Below are 20,717 nucleotides of genomic sequence, written 5' to 3'. Positions count from 1 at the left end.
GATGGCCTCACCTATCCGTTGAGGCTGATGAACTTCCTTGGCTTATGATGGGTGGGTGTGTAGAAGTGGGGTTCCTACCTGCCCCCATACCCTACAAATGGGAAGACCACCTCTCCAAACATTGACAGACTTTATTGTGGGGGGGTTCCCACCTGGGACCCCACCTCTTAAATAAAAAAGTGCATAGAAAAGAAGGGATTTAGAAACTTTTGTACAATATCTACATCCTGGGCCCCAGGGCAGAAAGGGGCGATTGCTGGGTGGGCTGGAGGGGTGGAGGCAGGGCCCTTGTCGCCTGCATGCCCACATCCACCCTGAACATGAGGATGGGGGTGAGATGCTCTGGGAGGGGCTGGGGGGCCCCCAGGCTAGGGGCAAGATGGCAGCGACGGCAGCAGGAGGTGTGAGGGGTCGTGGTGGGCAACCACGGCCTCAGTTAAGGAACCGACGGCAGCGCTTGGCGCCACAGTTGCAGGGCAGCTTGTTGCTGGCATCCTCGATAGGGAACTTGTAGTCGTAGGTGAGCTCCTCACCACGCAGGATGCGGCGCAGGGCGAAGATGACAATGTGTTTCTGGCCCTCCACGTGGATGACCCGAGAGAAGCAGTTGGGCTCACAAGAGTGGTTGATGAAGCGGGCGGCATTGCCATGCATCGTGGCGTCCACTACATCAAAGTCATCCATGCGGAACATATAGCACCCGATGCCCTGCAGGGATGAGGTGGGGAGATCAGGTGCTCTGTCCCTGTGGACAGGCTCGCTTCACCCACTGTCTTCCCACGGCCACTGGGAGCCCACCTTCCCATCGTAGAACTTCTCCCGCTTGTCAGTCAGCACGGAGCGGATGACGATGCCGGAGTACTCGATGACCATCTCCCCTGCATCGATGTTGCGCTTACAGAACAGGCCTCGCCCGTGGATGGCTGATCTGCAGGGCAGGACAAACAGGGAACTCAGGGGGGAGGGGGACAGAAACCAGGCGGTACCCCCTACCCAGTGCACCTGTCCGTCCACCCAAGGGGCATCCTCCCCCCCAACCCCACTCACCTGTAGACACCCACAGCTTCTTTGGACGTCTTCTTAAGGTGACGAAAGCGCATGGCCATGGGCAGCTCCAGGCTGGTGGCACGTCTGGTGAGGGACAGCAGGGTCACCCAGGCTGGTGCTCAGAAAGACCTCTCTCACCCGTGCTCACTCTCTAAGACCCTTCCAGACCACCATCTGCCCCCCCAGCTCACACTCCATACCTGGTTGACCTGAGCTGCACCTCATCCTCTTCCTCGTCACAGGTGGCCCCCTCAGGGAGCACCCGGTGCTGGGAGGCCAGGAAGTTGAACATGTCAAAGGTGCACTTCCTGCAGGTGGGAGCAGGGGAAGGAGAAATATACTACTGAAGACAGGGCTAACAGGGAAATGGGTGGGGTTCATTCTTATGTCAGCTCTAGAAATAACTCTTCTTTACATTTTTATTTTACAGATGCGGTTTTGCCATGTTGCCCACGCTGGTCTCGAACCCTGGGCTCATGCGATCCTCCTGCCTCAGCCTCCCAAAGTGGTGGGATTACAGGTGTGAGCCACTGAGTGTGGCCAGCTCTAGAAATAACTCTTGAAGTGACCTAATGTCTCCTCCCCAGGCCTCAGTTTCCAACTTCCACATATATATATAAACATATAGTATATATACAGTATATAAATATGTAACTACACAGTTAACTCCCAACCTCAAGAGCTCTCATAGGGGCATCCTGACCCGGGCATCACACCCTAGACCTCTCACCGGAGATAGACCTCTGCCCGAGCAGCCCCATGGGGATTCAGGGGCGGCTCCTCCTGGCCCTCTCCCTGCTGGTGGTAACGGAACTTATAGTGCTGGCAACGCTGGGCTCCGGGAAGCTGCTCGGCCAGGAAGATGACAGCATCGTGGTGGATGCCCAGGAGTCTCGCCCCACTCATTCCTGAGGGGAGATGTTGAGGACACACCTGTCATGTGGAGGGCCCATGGTGCCCTCAGGGAGACATCCAGCCCCCAGCCTCCTGCGGGGCCTACTCCTTACCACTAAAGGAGAGATGTCTGAGTCGGGCATGCCCTCGGGCCTCTTGCACTTTCTCGATCAGAGTTCTCCACGCCCCTGGGGAGACAGCAGAGCCAGGGCTGAGTCAGGATGGTGTTTTATGAACATTCTCCCTCCTGCCACTGCACCCCCCAAACTCACCCTCCAAGCTCTCTGCCTCCACGCTGAACCCATCCTCACTGCTGATCTCGAAGCGCAGATGTGGGCCAGTCCGTTTCGGGGCCTGGTTCTCTTTATCATCTGGGGATGGAGGCTCTTCCTCAGAGCTCGAAGCCTCACCTGGTCCCAAGAAGCAGGCTGGAGTGAAGATCACCCTTCCTGGACTCAAAAGCCCCTGAGCCCCGCTGCGCTCCCAGCAGACACCACTCTCTCCACCCCTAGGCGCAGACACAGATACTAGGGTCTAATGGCCCTCCTTCTGCTCCAATTACCCAGTGGGCGCTGCAGAATGAACATTTCTTCCCCTAAGGAGCCTGTGGCTCCTCTTCTGCAGGACTTCTAAGGTACAAGAGCATTCCACGGAGGCTTGGGGCCTTTTGGCAGGACACGCCTAGGGCTCACTCAAACCCAGTGTCCCATACATCCCATCTACCTGTCATTATTCTGTTTCCCACACAAAATTTAAAATACCGGAGAATTATATTTTGCACGTCTTTTTTTTAGATGCAGCAGATTTCTGTAACTATTACAAATATATAATATCATTTTTTGAGACAGAGTCTCGTTCTGTCACCCAGGCTGGAATGCAATGGCGCGATCTCGGCTCACTGCAACCTCTGCCTCTCAGATTCAAGCAATTCTCATGCCTCAGCCTCCTGAGTAGCTAAGATTACAGGTGCCCACCACCACACCCGGCTAATTTTTGTATTTTTAGTATAGACAGGGTTTCACCATGTTGGCCAGGCTGACCTCAGGTGATCCACCTGCCTTGGCCTCCCAAAGTGCTGGGATTACAGGCGTGAGCCACTGCGCCCAGCTACAAATATATTATTATATAGGCTCACATGCACAGAGCCAAGTATACTGTAAGTTATGAGCTATTTAGTGGATTTCTCAAGGGTTAACAGATTAAACAGGGCAGACGGGACATGCTGACGTAGTAGATGTGGATGTGAAGAAGTGGCTTGGGGGTCAGGACAACACTGGGCCTGAACACCTGGAAGGATAAAACTGCCATGGACTGAGATAGCGAAGGTGAAAGAAGAATGGGTTTGGCGTGCAGGCAGAGGGCTTAGTTTGGGACAGGCTGACTTTGAGAGGCCTCTTAGAAACCTCCCCCTGCAATCTGCTGGTGGAGATGGTGGGCAGGCAGCAGGACGGGATGGAGGAGGCCACAGTTCAGGGACAGGGTCTAGGCTGGAGAGAGCAATGTGGAGACAATCAGAACACAGACAGGAGTACAGCCACCAAGCTGGAAGGGAGCCCCTGGGAGTGAGCATACAGAGAAGTCAAGGCCAAGGCCCCGGCACACATCTTGACTGACAGCTGTGGGCAAGGAGGCAGGACCAGAGGTGAGAGCAGGAGCAGCCTTGGAAGCCAGGGAAGACAATGCTTCAAGGCGGGAGGGATCCGCTGCACCAAACGCTGCTGCTGCTCAAGCAGGTGTGGGCTGGGGACTGACCACTGGGAGTTGGAGGCACGAAAGCTTGAGTGGAACAGGCTTTAGGAGAGGCAAAACCCACATGGCCACACTCTCCCGATGTCACCTCTCCAGGCCACCCTGCCCCACCTCCCCCACCCCAAGGGAGACTCTAAAGCAACACTCCTGCCGTGTGACTCCCGTCCTCTCCAGGCCTCAGTGCCCCAGAGTCCACCTCTGACAACTTCTTCCCCGTGTCCCCCAACCCTCACCTCCACTGTTTCCCGAACATGGCAGGACTGACCATAGGACCCTGGCAGGTGTTCTCACTGCTCGCTTTCTCAGTGCCCACTCTAACCTGCCCTTGCTAACGTGTCTGTGTCCTGCACCAAAATGTGGTCTGGCCCCTGAGGACAGGGACCTCCCAAGGCCACTGCCATATTCTCATGTCATCTCTGAGACATAAGCAGCCTCTGAGTTAGGCAGTCTCAATCCACGTCACTCTGCTTCCCCGCTCAGCAACTGAGCTCTGTGTCATGAGAAAATCCAAACATCTGGACAGGATTGGGCCACCACAAAATCCCAGCCTCAGGCTGCTTGACCACGAGCTTACCTGGCCGCAGCCATTCCTCCCACCACTGCCCTAAAGGACCAACAGAAAACTCCCCCCAGCTTCAAGCAGTCTACCAGCCACGCCTCCTCCAGGGGTCTCCACCCCTACCTATTACAGTTTCTGCATAAACACCTGCTTCCCCTCCTCTCCTTTACCTCAGAGGTCACCAGTTCAAAACCGGCCACCAGGCCTCCTCCCACTGCCTTTTCCATCCCAGCCTGCCCTTCCCTGCCATCCATGCCTCCGCTGTCTCGGCCCTCACACCAAGCACCTCCACGCTACTGGCCCACCTCCCCCTCACCATCCTTAGCTGAACTCTGGCCAGGTGCCTGGGCTGTTTTGCCTTCCTCAACCATGGTCTCAATTCTGGACTCTGACACAACATCCCACCCTGTGCCACCTGCTCTCACTGGACACCAACCCTAGACTCCATAGGCCTGGTAGTCTCTGTGGCAGCTGAGATGTGATGACTCCCTTCCCCGAGCCTCTGGGACACCACTCTTCTGATCTTCCCACTGTCCCTGACCATCATCTGGGCGCTAGGTGGGTTGCATTCTCTCTGGATGATCCTAGAACTTCACCTTTGGCTACTCTATGAAGCTAACTCTCAGCCCTTGGCAGGCTAGGCTCTGAGGCCCTCCCCTGGGCTCTTGGGCATGCTGGACAAAGACCTTTAAGAGGATCCCACATAGAGCCGAAATATCATTTCCACATCTGTTTCTCCCACAAGGCCAGAGACTCCCCAAGGTCATCTCTAACCCTAGCACTGAGGCTCAGGCTTGGCCCCCGGGAGTAGATACTGGTTTTCAAAGCAGACTGATTCTGCATCTGTGAGTCACCCAGCTCAGCCAAGCACAGGCAAGGAGGGAGAGAGAGGGCAAGACCGGTCCCTACCTGAATAGTGGTGCCACTGGGACTCAAGCAGCAGGTCTGGGGGACCATCAGGGACTTGGGGAGGACCACCTTCCGGAAGTGGCAGCAAAGGGGACCGTTCCTGGAGGAGCCTGCGAGAAGAGACCTGTCAGGAAGGGGAAGGGCAGAGGTCCCAGACCCTCCAGGGAGAGAGGCCTGGTCACTCACCCAGGACTTTCTTCCCCAGCGGGCTCCCCAGGCCGATCCAGGTCAAGGACCCCGCGCACTGTGGGGGTTTTCATCCTCACACGGCTACACCTGGGAGGGCGAGCCCGAGAAGGATGAGCCGCATCTCCCACCCATCCGCCCCCTTGCCTGCTCTGCCAGTCTCAGCACCCACACTCACCCGCCACTGCCAAGCCCCAGAACCTGGGGGATGTCCTCTGAGGCCTCTCCATCTTCATCCAGCCGGGGGGCTTTGTATGGGGGAGGTGCTGGCGGGGACCGGCCAGAGAAAGTGGACACCCTCTTGACGCGGATGGCCTGGCGGGGCGGGCTGGCTGGCCCACTGCTCAGCACCAGCGTCAGGGGAGTGGGCGGTGGGGGTGGGGCAGGGCGGACCACCCCGACCACGGGCAGCACGCCGAGGAGGGGGCCTGGGGGCAGAGTCCAGGAGGTGGGAGCTGTTGGGGAAATGGTGGGGGGCAACGGTGGCTGCTTCACTGGGGGTGGGACAGGTTCACCCTCCCCAGCCATCTTCACAAATACTTGCCCCAGCTTGTTGACAAGGATGATTTTGGATGTGGCAGGTTTGGGGGGCTCAGGGGCAGGGCCAAGGCTTAACACCCGGACCCCCGGGGCCCCTGGGAGCCAGGCAAATGTGCGGGTGGGGTCAGCTGGACTGGCAGGCAGACCCTGGGGGGGCTGGCTGCCATTAGCCAGGGGAGGCGCCGGGGGGAGCGACTCCTCTCTAGGGCCAGCACCTCCCTCCCCAGGCCCCCCTAGGTTCTTCAACACAAAATCCACAATTTCTGATGGCAGGTCCTCAGGAGGCCGGGCCCTGTCCCCTGCAGCCCCGAGGACCCCTGCCCGGCCTACTCCTGGCCCTGAAGGAGGGGTGCCCTGGCCCCGAGGCTGCTGCACCGCCTCGGCCTCACTGTCAGTGCCGTCGTCCACGCCGTCCAGCTGTTCAATGCGGGGGGCTCCAGGGGGGGCGCTGGGGGCCAGGCCAGGGGCGGACACCACAGTCACAGGGAAGTGGATGTAGCGGGAGCTGGGGCTGGCCTCCTCCTCGGAGCTGTCCCCTGGGCCCCCATGGCTGCTCCCCATGGCCCCAGCGGCTACAATCTCTTCCTGGAAGGGCTCAGTCCCCAGCAGGCTGGCCGCGAAGTCCAGGTCAGCAGCACTCAGTCCTGACACCACCTCCATGTCCTCGAAGTCTGGGCCCAGGTCTTCAGGGGGTGGTGGAGATGGGGCCGGGCCAGGGGGAGCCAGCTCCCCTGAGGTAGGTGTGAGGGCTGTGACGACTGAGGTAGGAGGGGGCACCCTGAGCTGAGGGGAGGTTTTGAGAGGAGGGGAGGCCCGCCGTGACGGAGGCGGCCTGGGGGCCAAAGGGCTGGGACGACGGGAGCGTCTAGGGGGAGCTGGGAAGTCCGGGTCTCCCACTGTGGGGATGTGGTGGGTCAGCGAAGATGGACTTCCTGTTGGGGGAGGGTTGGTGTCACCAGCAGCTCCCATCTCCCCAGCTCCAACCCCAACCCCCACATGCCCAGTGCTCACCAGGGGAGGGCAGGGGGCCAAAGGAGACACCCCCCAAGGGCCTCCGGGACGGTGAGTAGTTGGGCACTTTGATTCGAGCCCCTGAGAAGGAACGGGGGGCTGGAGGAGGGGCGCTGCCTGAATCTGGCCGCAGTGGGGGGTCCAGGTTCTGAATGGGCGAGTGGCGCTCAGGAGCTCCAGGGACAAGGACATCTGTGTCCAGTGGGGGGTCCTCACCACCTGGGGGCTCTGAAGAGGCGAGAAATGGCATTGGGGTGGTAGGGGCTCTGCGCCAAAGCCTGCCCACGTGCCCTCCTGCCCTCCTCCTGAGCCACTGTGCCTCCCAGGTCCCCCACCCTGACCCAGTCACAACAGGCCCCAGTTTCCAGTGATCACCCAGGCCAAGCCCAACGCGGAGTCGGCAAAACCCGCACACACCTGGGCCAGGGACCCTTCAGGGCCACTCCCCACTCGTTCCTTGCCATCTCTCTGCTGCAGGCTTTGCATGCCATGGAGATATGCCCTCTCTCCAGCATGGCCAGTCCTACCACTTTGTCACTTGCCTGGTGCATCCCTGCCACATCAGATGCCCCCGCCCGCCCCAGCCCGAAGGTTCTCCATTACCTGGCGCCACCCAACCTCTGCAAACTGATCTCCCTCCTCCACCCAACACTCCCTCGTTTCCAGACAGGATGGGTGTACCCTCCTCCTCCTCTGTCCACTTCTTGTCATGCTCCAACCTGGAATTAAGCCCTTTCTATCATCCAAATCTCTTCCGTCTCCTGCTCTGCCCACAACAAACTTCCCCATTTCCAAGCCCATTCTTTGCCCTGTGCCATCCAGCTCTCAGCTACATCCCACCACCAGCATGGCTCGAAGGGGGCCGGTTTGGGAGCTGAGCAGATCCAGGTCCAATTCCACCTCCCCCACCATGTTACTGTGTTTCGCCACTGTCCCCTTTGAGGTGTAGTATGGCAACACTGGGGAGCATTACATGAGCACAGAGCCCCAAGTTAAGGAGCTGTAAGCACTCTGCTCCCTGCAGTCGTCCAAAAGCCAGCACCCCACTCAAGCAGACAGCGTGCCGCTCTCCCCACCTCACTTCCCATGAAAAGCCAGGCACAGCCCCTGGCACGCAAGGCACAGCAGTAAGCGAGTTGCCGTTACGTTACAGCAACTGAAGCAAGAGCAAGCCTCCTAGAGTTTACAAAAGGGAGCGGGGAACAGAGATCTGTAGGTTTGTTTAGGGAGAGCGGCATTCAGGAAGAAGACAGAGCCAATGCCACACCTGAGGAAGGGGCGGGGCTGTGCACAATGGTCTGGTTCTCCTCTGCAGCCTCCAGGTGAGCTGGCTCTTCCCGTGGCCCCCATGGCCGATACTCCAGAATTCGGCACCGATACCAGCAGCGCCTCCGAGCATCCACCGTGCTCCAGTACAGACGGGAGCACCTGGTGTGTGGGACAAGACGGTTAGGATGGTTGGGAAATGGGATCCAGCTATGAAGTCCCCTGGCCCCATGGATCACCCCAACCGCTCACTGGTAGCCAATGGGGAAGAGCCGTCCCTCGCAGTCCGAGAGATCAGACAGAGTACCCAGGGAGTCAATGCGGATGGAGCCTGTGGTGCAAAGCGGAGGTCAGGAAAGGCAGGCAGGCCAGGGCAGGAGGACAGGGCGGAGAATAGGCAGCTTACCAATGAGCACATTGATGGCGTCAGGTTCAAGCCCCGTCAAGAACTTCCGCTTGAAGTTGATGCCCTCGAAGTCCACATAGACTCGGCGGAGAACATCAAAACCATCGGGGTTCACGATTTCCTGGAAGAGGGGGTGGCAAAGTGAGGTGGCTGAATTGGTGGGGGAGGTGGATGCCAGGGATAACTTGATAGGTGAAGTTTGAGTAGTCAGGGGCTTGGCCTAAAGGCCTCTGGGAAAACAGATGAGGAGACAGAGAGGCAATAAGGCCAGGCCTGGGGGCCACAGGGGTCCCTAAGTGAACAGGAAGATAGGTGGAAAAGAGCTGTGTGCCCCACAGTTCTGGCCCACCTTGCCATCTAGGAGATCAGTGTGTTTCTGACAGAAGACTTTCTTGTCGTCCTGGAAGATGCAGTAGCTGGCCCGGGCACACATGAAGTGGAAGTTGCTGAGGCAGGAGGACAGGCAGCAGCCCACCGTGGCACCAGGCTTCAGGCAGAGCTCGCAGCGCTGCGTAGGGGAGGGTGGCTCAGGGGAGAAGCCAGGGCTGGGGCCGGGCGCCAGGCACCACTGCCACTGAGTCTGCATGGGTCCCTGTCTAGCCTGGCACCTGGCACGGCACAGGCTGTCCCCAGGCGCAGCCTCTCCCCAGCTGCATCCAGGCCCAGGTGCACGCCAAACTCTCTCTGGTTCTTTGAAGCGAGAATGACAACAGCTAATTGCTTGCTGATGGCACTGACCATCTTTGTCACACTGTTTTCAGGTAGAGGTCAACCTCACAGATACCCCTGCAGTGGGAATCTCTACCACCCTATTGCCCAAGAGCGCTTCAGGTCTCTCTGTACCTGGCCCAGGCACCACTCTGAGGAGTGGGGGAATTCTAACCTCACAGGGATGTAGTGAGAGCTCAACGCCACCCAGCATGGAAAGCATGCAGCCCAGGTTCAATCAATGGGCACTCTTCTCACTTTTAGACTCCCAGGCTTCAGGCCCAGATTATGGCCAGAGGACCCACATAGGAAAAAGCAGCCATCAGCACCAACGTCCCAGGGCAACCAAGAGACCTCAGCCTGGCAGTGAAAGGATGCCAGGTAGGGAATGTGAAGTAAGAGCTGTCTGCACCAGAGGAGGCCTCCCCGAGAGCCAGAGGGTTGCCCACCTCTCTGGGCCCACGCCCTCACCATTTGCCTCCCTCGGGCCACAGCAGCATGCACATTCTTGAGGGAACCGTCGTTCTCCTCGAAGACTTCTGCCGACCAGATGGCACAGTTGACGTGTGTCCACTCATTCTGCCCGATGTACAGGAGCCGCCCCGCCTCCTGGGGCAGAAGAGGAGTAGCATGATGTAGGGGGCCCGGGACCAGGCCCCACAACCTGGTGTGTCACAGAGCAGCCCTCACCTTGGAGTCTGCATCCCCGTATTTGAGGCAAAGTGCACACTGACGGGGGTCTTCCAGGTGTGAGAAGGCAGCCGGATCCTTGCCCTGGAATGCTAGAGAGGAAATGTGAAGGGAGGTCTAAGAATCAGGACCTGGAGCCAGGTCACCAACACAGGGCCCTGGCTTCTGGACCCCCACTTCCCAGTACCTGCTGAGGGATCCCCTGGAGGCTGCCCTGATTCTGGGGTCTCTGGTTCCTGCTGTCTCCACTGTGCATAGACATGATCCAGGGATGGGGGCAACACCGCGTTGGGAAGGACTCCGCTGTGGACAGGCAGGGTTAGCAGCTGATGCGCCCAACAAGAGCGGCTGAACGGGGGCCCATCCACAAACCAGCCTCAACTTGCCATGACACCCACTGCTCCCTCTCCACGTGGAACTTCTCTCAGTTCACCAAATAAGCCAGGCCCTCTTGTGACACCTTGGACATATGAAATGCTGCTCCTCACGCCTGGAATACTCTTCATCCCCAGGTCTGCTCCAATGTCATCTCTTTCAGGAAGGCTTCCCTGACACCTCGGCTCCAGAAGGTACCACCTCTGGGTCCCCACCGCCCCCTGGTATTCTCCATCACTGCCCTGACCATCTGGGTCTTCAGTGCCTGGCCGGCCCCACAATGAGCTCTTTAAGCAGAGCCCAATTTGACTCGCTCACTGCTTTGTCCCCAGCATTGGCCCGCACAAAGCAGAAACAAAGCTTTGCTAGTCTAGTACCACCAGGGAATCTCACCCGGGTTCCACCACCCTCCTCTCCAGCTCCGCTCCAGACCCTACCTCTGCTCATCTCTTCTTAGCCCAGCATGGCCCCTGCATGCCCTGGCCTTGCCCTAACTCCCTGGCTTCCCTCCTGCTACTCCGCCTTGCTCACTTTGGCAGCCGGGTACTCCGTCGCCAGTACTTGGGGTCGTGGGCGTCGAACCAGCCGAACGCAGATTCTAGCAGCTGGGGAGTGGGTTAACAGGATGAGAAGAGCCGGCTTCCCCAGGAGAGCTGGCAGGGGCAGGGTCTGAAGGGCCCACTTCCCCACCCCACAGGCGTCCCCGGAAGAGCTCACCTTCAGCAGGAGCCCCTTCATCTGGCCTCCAGCCCGGCGCTCTGGAGTCTCTCCCTCCTCTGAGTGCCGCATGAGGATGCCCACCATGTCCTCCATAAAGCTGTGCTGTAAGGGGGTTTGTCAGAGACTGAGTTACCTCTGCGCAACCCCAGCCTTCTCCTCCTGGCACCCACCTGCTCCTTCTGGTGTCCCACTCACCACAGACTTGTAGAGGCCATCCTCAAAGCGCTGACTCACAGCTTGCAGGCCGCAGGGTCCTGGGTGCAGCTGCTTCCCATCCGGCCCACACTGCAAAGCGGGGAAGTTAGCAGGGCTGGGGGTGGGCCTGGCCCCACCTCATCCTGCCTCCAGGGTCCTCCAGACCTGGGTGCAGAGCAGCAGTGGGCCCGCCACCTTGGAGCTCAGCAGGCCCTGGAGCACCTGGCGCAGGCCCCCCTGCAGGGCCCCGCTCAGGGCCTCTCGCCAGCGGGGCTGTGCTGCCCCAGCACACGGTCCGCAGGTGTAGAGCACCGAATCTGGCAGTCCTGAAAGGATCTCGTAGTCTTCATCTAGGACAGCCAAGCAGGAAAGGGAAACGTGGTTTCAGAGGATGTGAGGGCTCCCAGCAGCCTCTAGGCCAGCAAAGATCCTTAGCCCACCTGTCCTCTCGGAGCCTGTGGTGGGGGTAGGGGTCTCCACAGGGTTGAGGCTGCAGCCCAGGTGCTCCGACTCACCTGAGAGCCCCTCGCACTTGGCATGTACCCAGTGATCACACTGTGCGCACTGCATCATCTTGCTCTCATAGTCGTTGTCTTCATAGCAGCGTGTGCAGATCGGGCAGTAGTTTCCTGGAGGAAAAGAAGAGAAAGAGTCAGAGGTGCTGGGGTTCCCACTCAGCCCTGAGCATCTCTGCTCAGAGAATAGCTGTACCTTAGCTGCCTCTGTTATGCCCCAGCTTTGAGTGCCTACCACTCCCTAAAAGCTGCTTGAGGATGAGTTTTTTTTTTTTGAGACATAGTCTTGCTCTGTCACCCAGGCTGGAGTGCAATGGCGAGATCTCGGCTCACTGCAACCTCCGCCTCCTGGGTTCAAGCAATTCTCCTGCCTCAGCCTCCCGAGTAGCTGAGATTACAGGTAACCACCATCATGCCCGGCTAATTTTTGTATTTTTAGTACAGATGGGGTTTCACCACATTGGCCAGGCTGATCTCGAACTCCTGACCTCAGGTGATCCACCTGCCTTGGCCTTCCAAGCCACTGTGCTCGGCCTTAGGATGAGACCTCTTTTCAGACTCTGCAGAACACAGGGCCTTGCAGATGTACTGCCTGAATAAGACTTCCAAACTGCTCAGTGGAGACGTGAGGTTCCAGGAAGTACCTCAGACACCAAGATAGTGGGGTCCCAGGCCTTCCACTCCCACCACCCTCAGAGGGGCTATGCGTCCCTGTTTTACATACTGGATGGACTCCTGTGGAAGAGTTCCCTGAGTTGAAGCGATAGTCCCATAGCTAGAAGGTGGAAAGCCATGAGAAAAGAGGGTCTGTGCTAAAGCCTGTAGAGGAGCCTGGCCATTCCCCTGTGGCCCCCAGTGTCCAGTTCCCCTGTCCGGTCCCCACCTTTCTCATATAGCTGGGTGCACCTGGGGCAGAGGCTGTAATCTCCAGACCACTCGACGTCCCAGTTCTTGCCTGGAGTTGCCCCACAGCTCTTACAGCGCACACAGGCTGAACAGATCTGGGGGAGCAGGGCGATGTTAGGGGAAAGCCAGACACTGGGCTGGAGCTACATGAGCGGGAGACGGGAGAGGAGGAGTTGGGGATATGCAGGAAGCAGGCAAGGAGGGATAGGTAAGAGGAGAAGACACACAGGACAGACACGGAGGAGAAACAGGAGGAGGGCAGGAGTGGACATCAGGCTAGAGCAGGGGATTCTGAGCCCATGGAACGTGAGATTCATAAGCTCCTAAAACCACTCCACACAAATTCTGAATATAAATCTGACCTATGTGAAATTTTTGAAGAGAAAATGTTACTAATCAAATTCTTAAGAGGATCCCCAACCCCTGCTCTTCCTGAGAGCCTCAGCCTAGAGCAAGTTTGGGGGTGGTGGTGATATTCATTAGAGACAAAGCTAAGGGGTGAACATCATCTCTCACCCAGTGGCGCCGTTTGCGTGTGGCCCGGGTTGGATAGCTGGGCCCTAGACAGGCCGGGTGGTAAGCATGGCGGCAGCGCTCGCACTCCAGGAGGTGCTGTTGAATGTGGAGACAGAGATGGCGAAACCTACTGGCACAGGGATGCCCTCACCTTCAGGCCTCCACGCACCCCGGCTGGCCCCTGGGCCCAAACCTTGGATCCACGGCCTTTGCGTCCACAGACGTGGCAGAACTTGCAGCGACGGCAGCACCAGGTGTCGTGATGCTGGGGCAGGGGCCGCTCAGCCTCCTCCAGGCAGAATGGGTGGAAAGGGTCACAGCAGACTTGGCAGAACACCAGCTGGGGACAGGGTCAGGGAGTGAATGATGGGCATAGCATGAGGCCAGAGGGCCCAAGGAATCAGGCTGTGAGGACCGAAAGAGATCTGGGGGTCTGTGAAGAAAGGCGGAGATCTAACCTCGTGGAGTCCTTTGCTGGCACACAGCAAGCACACCATCGGGGGGCCCCCTGGCACAGAGGTGAGCACACTCAGGCCCCCCATCAGCCACACGTTCTCTAAATCACAATCCTCCTGGGGGAAGAGAGGACGCAGGATCAGAGGGCAGCCAGGCACACAAGGCAGACCCACCTGACTTCTCAATGACACAGTCATCAAGGTTCTTCCAACCAAAGGCTCTGTAACTCACCCCACTCAATGCCATACCTTAAAATCCACACGGACACGGTGCACACCATCAGGAGATTTCTGCTTTCCAGTCCAGCCATTGGGAAAAGAAGCAAAGGGGCCAGGGGCCAAAGTATCCTGGGGAGGGAAGGTGGGGGAGTTCAGAGCTGCCAGCCTGGCCGAGATGCAGACTCCTCTCCTCACCGCCCTTCCCCCAGCCTACTGGACCCAGACCCTGATCCAGACCCCTCTGCTCTCCAGACAGGCAAGGCCCGCCTCATCCCTCAGGGCCTGTCCTCTTGTGTGGACACACCACGACACTCAGGTGTGTCTGTCACTCTGACTTGCCAAGTAGCTCCTGGAGGGAAGGGGCTCTCGGAGCGGGCCGTGCTGACCTTGTCCAGGCGCCTTCGGGCCTTGAGCTGCAACACAGGCTGCAGGGTGGGTTTGCGGGGCCGGCTCTGCTCCTCAGGTTCTGGCAGTGGCAGCTCTAGTCAGGACACAATGAGCAGTGAGGTCCCTCCCCTTCCACGCCCCTCTTCTTCTACAACCCCAAATGTTACCTGGATTCCCAGGGCCTTCTTTAACTAACCAAGACCTGCCAGGATGACTCTTTCTTGTTTTTTGAGGCAGGGTCTCGCTCTGTTGCCCAGACTGGAATGCAGTGGCGTGACCCATAGCCCACCGCAGCCTTGAACTCCCAGGCTCAGACGATCCTCCTGCCTCAGCCTCCTGAGTAGCTGAGACCACAGATGGGTGCCACCACATACAACTAACTTTTGCTTTTATAGAGATGGGGTCCCACTCTGTTGCCCTGGCTGGTCTTGAACTCCTGGGCTCAAGTGATCCTCCCACTTCGGCCTCCCAAAAGTGCTGGGATTACAAGTGTGAGCCACTGCACCAGGCCTAGGACGACCCTTAAGTCTCACTCATTAGGCTCACTGAGCAGCTCATAGGCCAGTTCTGTACATCCAGCTAAAAACTGCCTCCTCCTCTGCCCTCAGCCACCTTCTCTATCAGACTGACAGAGCCCTGGGTCTGGGTGCCTTGTCCCTCCTACACAAAAGACACAAGACTAAATAAAGGATCAAAAGAGAAAGCATTAAGCAGTTCGCACCATTTTCTCGGGGGGTCCGACGCCGAGGAGCAGGGGGGCCCCCGGGCTCCGAGTCATCCGAATCCTCGAAGATATCATAGGAGGGTCGCTGTTTGACGCAGCGCCGGGCTGACTTGCGCTGCAGGAGGGAGTCCTGCTCCTCGGGCCCTGGGGGGGCCACCACCTCCTCCCGGGGCCCCCCAGCTCCCGCCCCCCGGCGTGGGCCTGGAGGACCAGGGGAGGCCTCAGGAGATTCATCGGAATCCCAGGGCAACAGCGTCTTCACTATCGTCCGGCCTGCGGGAACAGGGGACTTAGTAGGATTTGAGCTCAGCCAGGGACACGGGACACTGGGAGAGAAGCCAAAAAGAAGCGGGGCAGGGAATGAACGCGGGAGCTATGAAAGCACACAACGGAGAAGACAGAGAGCGTGAGCTGCAAGGGAGGAGAGCAAAGAAACACAGCTCCCTCCACAGCACAAACTCTAATACGGTTTTGAGAAGAAATGCTCCTTAAAGCTCGTCACCTTTTTTAGCCAGTCGTTCCATCTTCCGAGCCTCTATTTTGTCACACTTCCGGTATCTGGGGAGGGGAGCAGCACGTCACCAGGGTAGGTGACTGGTGGTCTGGGGGAAGAGAGGAAGCTCTCCACAAGAATGCCAACCCCACTGCTCTGGCCAGGCAGAAGAGGAGCGAGGCAGGAAGCCTAGAGGACCGACACCCACGGGAGCGAGGCCACGCCCCAGCTACTCACACACAGCACTGCTTCTTGGTGTTGGGGCCCCCAAACTTGGGCTTGTCTAGGCAGTTGACACAGGACCCACAGTCCTGCACACGTAGGCAGCCCCGACAGTGTCCACATCGAGCCATCCGCATCTTCTTGCCGTGATGGGAGGGCAGTGAGCGCCGGGGTGTGTGGGTCAGGGTCCCTCCAGACCCTGCGGGCTCTGAGTCTCCCCCAGGGCCTGCCGTCTCCACCTTTCCCCGCCGGGACCGTGACGGGACACTCTCAGTCTCAGACGCCGATGATGTATCTATTGTAGCAGGCAGGGAGGAGGGGATGGAGCCACAAAGCCACCAGGTCTTATACCTCACTTCCCTGCTTTCCGACAATCTGGCTCTGGCATTCTCACAGCGCCAGGTTCCTGGTGCCCCCAAACGAAGTTGCTCTAGGACCTAGTACTCAAGCCCGCTTGCCACCTAACCCCCGAGCACCTGACTTGGCTCCCTCTCTCCTAGGCTCTGGGTGCATGTCACCCAAGTGTGGGGTCATCCTCAAACCTGACATGGCTGTCCAGTCTCCCCACCTACCCTCTGTGGCAAGGTCCTGCCGATCCCGGAGAGGGAGGGCACTGAGGCGAGGGACATCTTCAGGCACCATGGCCCGGGCCTGACCCAGGGCCACAGCAGCATGACGGCAGACGTGTTTGATGCGGGGACCTTGCACAGGTGACTCAGGACCCTGGGGGAGAAATCAGAGTGTGGGCAGGCAGCTGCTGCTTGCGCTCCCACAGTCCCACTCCTCCCGCCAGTCTTCTTCAGGGCCCTCCTCCCGATGCATACCGAGGGCCGCTCTCTCTTAGCTTCCACCGACTCATCCTCGGGCCGGACAGGGCCTCTGTCGGAGACCTGCTTGAGAGCCCCGGCCACCTCCTCCATCTGCCCCCCAGGGCTCGGCTGGCAGGGAATAAACAGGGTCAGGGGCTGGATAGTGAAAAAAGATAAGGACAGGGGGCCGGGTGTGGTGGCTGATGCCTGTAATCCCAGCACTTTGGGAGGCCAAGGCGGGCAGATCACGAGGTCAGGAGTTCGAGACCAGCCTGGCCAACGTGGTGAAACCCTGTCTCCACTCAACATACAAAAATTAGCCAGGTGTGGTGGCGGGCACCTGTAGTCCCAATTACTCGGGAGGCTGAGGCAGGAGAATCTCTTGAACCCAGAAGCGAAGGCTACAGCGAGCCAAGATCATGCCACTGCACTCCAGCCTGGGTGACAGAGAGAGACTCTATCTCAAAAAAAAAAAAGACAGGGACAGAGAACTAGCACAGGGAAGGGCCGGGGCTGGGGAGGAACAAAGGACGGTGGGGGATCACAGAAAGTCAGATTCTGAGGGTTCCCCGCAATGCTGGAAAGTGTCCAGGGAGGCGGGAGGTTAAGGGACTGCAGAGAATGGAGACTGGGTGGCTGGGTGTGCGCTGGGCCCAGATACGATGCTCACCGGCATGGAAGCTGCCACCTTCTGCTGCTGCTGCTGGTCGATCTTGAATAGCTGCACTTTGGCTCTCTTGAGGAGGCTGAACATCTTCTCCTCTACCCCAGACAGTGGCAAGGAACCCAGGCCCGCAATCCGGGCTTTTTCCAGGGGAGGCATCTGCTGTGGTGATGGCGGTGGCTGCAGCTGTGGCTGTGGTGGCAGTAGCGCCTGGGGCAGGAGCTGGGTTTGCAAGGCCTGCAGGGGCTGCAGTAGCTGAGCCTGTGTCTGTGGCCCGTTGCTCAGAGCTGGAGCCCCGTGAGGGGACACCTCGGCCTTAACAGGAGTGGCGACCACAGGGGCGAATCGAGGCAGGCTGAGGTGGTTGGTGCGGCCCACTGCCCGAGGCTCAGGCTCAGCTGGAGAGTCATCGGCAGGAGGAGGCTCTGGCTCAGGGGCTTCAGGAGCCCCAAGAGGAGGAGGAGTAAGCACCGATTCGTAGATCTTCAGGTGGGCTTCGCTTGGGGTAAACTGAGGGGCCCGAAGGAGTAGGGGCCTCCGGGAGGTGGTGGCTGGAGCAGGGGGTGGGGAGGGGGCTGGGGGAGGTGGAGGGCTGGGGGAGGAGGGGGCAGCTCCGGGTCAGTGAGGTCCACGAAATGTGGTTCCCTTAGGATGGACCGTCTCTTCTCAGGGAGTGGGACTGGGTAGATGGAGGAGTTGGGGCACGTGGTGGGAGGGGACTGGGCTGGTTCCTGGGGAACAAGTGGAGGTGGTTGATGGGATGGTCGCAGGACAGGTGAGACCTCCACCTTTGGGGGCTCTGGGGAGGCTTCATCATAAAATCGCCGGGGGTGTTGATGACACGGAGGAGCGAGGACTCACCACAGGCATTAATAAACTGCGGATATTCTCAGGAAGGTGGTACTTTTGGGGGCCACGGGGGACTGTCTTCCGGAGGGCCTCCCGTGGCGGTGCTGGGGGTTGGAGTGGGGAGGAGAGGTACCACTCTGGCCCTTGCCCGAGCAGCTCCCGGCTCCGCCCGCTGGCTGGGTCAGGGGAGAGGCCGGGCCCTCTTCCTGGAGCAGGTAAGCTGGGACCACAGGGAGGAGGGGACTCTTCCTGCTCCTCATTGGGCAGGAGGCAGTGGAGGGGATGGTAGAGGTGGTGGGGACACTGGGTGGTGGTGGTGGAGGCAGAGTGGGGGTGGAGGAGATGTGTGAAGGGGGTGGGAGGGGCGGAGGAGGTGAAGGGGCTGGAGGAGTCAGAGGCGGTGGTGGCAGCTTTGTCTCTTCCTTTTCCGCAGCTGGCATCATCTCCTCAGCTACAGCTCTTTCTTCCTTCTCTTCTCCCTCCTCCTTGTCTTTTTCTTCTTCTTCTTTCTTCTCTTCTCCCTCGTCATCCAGCTTCTGTTCCTGCTTTTTCCAGCAAGGGCTCCCTCCCTGTCCAGATCCAACTCTTCTTTGGGGGGCATCCTGCCAAGTTTCCTCATGTTGACCTTGACCCTGACCTGATTCGAGTCCCAAGGACAATTGTCCCATCTTTACTCTTTTGGCCCTTGAAACAAACTTGATCACAAAAGGGAGCCCACCACCTCGGCCTCGGCCCCTGCCTCCACGGCCTCCACGGCTTGACTGTCCTCCACGCTTGGGGGTCCCAGGTCCTGGGCCGGGTCCCTCCTTACACTTCCAGCTGCCAGTTTGGTGTTTCACTGGAACCACAGGAGGTGGGGGCTCAGGTTTGGGGATTGTCACAGCTGCTTCTGCCACGACTACTGCTTGCTGCTTCCTCCTGCAGGGGCCTGCTGGCCGTCCTGGGGGCCGTCCCCGAGACCGCCGGGGGGTGGAGGGCTCACATGCCCGGCTCCGGGGTGCTGGGGGTGCCTGGGCCCGCCGGAGAAGTTCAGTCAGTGCCTGCACCATCCGTTCTGTGCCTTCCTCACCCCGTTTCCGGGCAGGGGTCTTTGGGGGGGTAGGAGCCACATCTGCTAGGCGAGGAGGAGGAAGGGGGGTCGTCTTATGCTTGCGACCCCGACCTCGGGGCGCTCGACCTAAAAGGAGAATAGGTGTGGGGAGATGGATCAAGCCGGCCCTGCAGACAGAGGAAAGCGCTCCAGGAGGGCAGGGACTAAGTCTTGCTTGTGTGTTTCCCCCGCTGCCCAGACTAGCTTGGACTCTGAACACAGAACACACTCGGCAACTGACAGAGACTAGTTGAACAGTGAAGAGCTGACACGAAGGGCGAGGATAAATTCCTGTGACGCTACAGAGGTGGAGTTCCCCCGTCACTCACCTCGCTGGGATCGGAGCGCAGAGCGCAGGGAACTGGGGGCCACATCTTCATCTGAATGAAAACCCTGAAACTCCTGATTTAGGGGACCAGGGGTGGAGGGGAGAAACAGCAGTCAGTGCCAAAGCCCTCGTTCCACCTGAGGCATCGAGGAATATTCCCAGTTCCCACTTAACATACCCCTGCCTATTTAAAAAGAACAAAAAAGACTCAAAGGTCACGGGAAGTGCAAGACAGGGTCTTTCCCTAGGGATGGAGGCGCCAGGTATTCTGAACCCGGATCCCCAGTGCTGGACCACACCAGCACAACCAAAGCCATGGTTCACTGGCTCAGGAGAGAAGACGACAGGGTCTCCTCAAGGAAGGCAGCAGGCCCCATACTCAGATTCCCTCAGAGTCCAACTGAGACCAAAGTGGGACCTCCACTGACACCCTCTCGGGCCACAATTTCTTTCTGAATTAAGTTGGGAACAGGGGCCGGCAAGTGGAGGGGCAGGGAGGGCATCAGATGGCTTTCGTACAGGCTCCACTGCAAGCCCTCAAGTGGTTATTAACCGTCCAGGGTAGCAACCCACACCTTCCTGCCTGTTCTGAAAGGCTGGGGGAGAAATCCTGAGCTGAGCTCTGACCTGCCAGGGTGCCCAGTCCCGGCCTTCATCCCACTCCTGCTCAGCCCGAGCCCCAAGAGGAAACCCTCCACCATTCCACCTGAGATGCCAAGAGGAACTGGGGCCCTGGAGAAACCAGATGGTTGCGAGGCCCGGTAGCGCGGCCCACAGGTAAGAGCCCAGACAGCTCCAACCCGTCTGCCAAGGCCACGCTGCCGCTGTCAACCACGACTGGCTGGGCATGCAGTCCCCACTGCCTCCTCGCCCAAACCTCCACCGCCCTAGCTCTGCCAGCTGCCGAAAAGGATCGGCCCAGGACACTTCAGCAGGACCGACATCGGGCGCGAGTGCCCGGCTGCAGCCTGGGCTTCTCTACCCACTTCCAGAGGCCCTTTCCCCCGGAAGCTGCATGCAGCCTCCCTCCCTCCGTGCCCCGTCTCTCCGAAGGAACCCCGAGGACCCGGCCTGCCCACGCCACCCCCGGGGCAACCCAGACCCCTGGAAGCCCCGGCCTCCGCCCCACCCGGCGCTGGGGACGCCTCCGACCGCCTCACCTCCTCGTCGGATTCCCCGTCACTGCTCTCCTCCTCCGGCACGCAGCCCCGACTCAGGCCCCAGCCCCGGCCCCGACCCCGGCCCCGGCCCCGCTGGACCCGCGGGCCGGCCCACAGGCGGCGGA

The 20,717-nt window shown here is 59.3% G+C and overlaps 1 protein-coding gene across 1 annotated transcript; it reads right to left on the bottom strand.

Annotated features, from left to right (window-relative positions):
• Positions 1–113: 113 nt before the first annotated feature.
• On the bottom strand, positions 114–20,711 carry KMT2B (lysine methyltransferase 2B). The gene is given in 44 exon segments (XM_017847549.1): positions 114–708; positions 799–928; positions 1,048–1,131; positions 1,248–1,355; positions 1,778–1,955; positions 2,055–2,129; positions 2,214–2,351; positions 5,159–5,268; positions 5,345–5,434; positions 5,523–6,816; positions 6,896–7,123; positions 8,163–8,323; positions 8,414–8,492; positions 8,568–8,688; positions 8,917–9,075; positions 9,747–9,884; positions 9,966–10,057; positions 10,153–10,268; positions 10,872–10,945; positions 11,058–11,162; positions 11,256–11,345; positions 11,421–11,605; positions 11,771–11,884; positions 12,654–12,771; positions 13,193–13,288; positions 13,386–13,532; positions 13,651–13,764; positions 13,897–13,995; positions 14,253–14,347; positions 14,975–15,250; positions 15,480–15,535; positions 15,708–15,987; positions 16,265–16,415; positions 16,517–16,630; positions 17,172–17,758; positions 17,761–17,995; positions 17,997–18,055; positions 18,058–18,084; positions 18,087–18,231; positions 18,234–18,272; positions 18,274–18,360; positions 18,362–19,125; positions 19,434–19,506; positions 20,593–20,711. Coding segments are annotated over 42 exon segments (7,572 nt in total). The 5' UTR covers positions 19,064–19,125; positions 19,434–19,506; positions 20,593–20,711; the 3' UTR covers positions 114–432.
• Positions 20,712–20,717: the final 6 nt, after the last annotated feature.

Source organism: Rhinopithecus bieti, unplaced genomic scaffold, assembly GCF_001698545.2.
Source record: "Rhinopithecus bieti isolate Rb0 unplaced genomic scaffold, ASM169854v2 scaffold_28066, whole genome shotgun sequence".
Lineage (NCBI taxonomy): Eukaryota > Metazoa > Chordata > Mammalia > Primates > Cercopithecidae > Rhinopithecus > Rhinopithecus bieti.
This window is presented reverse-complemented; position numbering and strand designations above follow the sequence as displayed.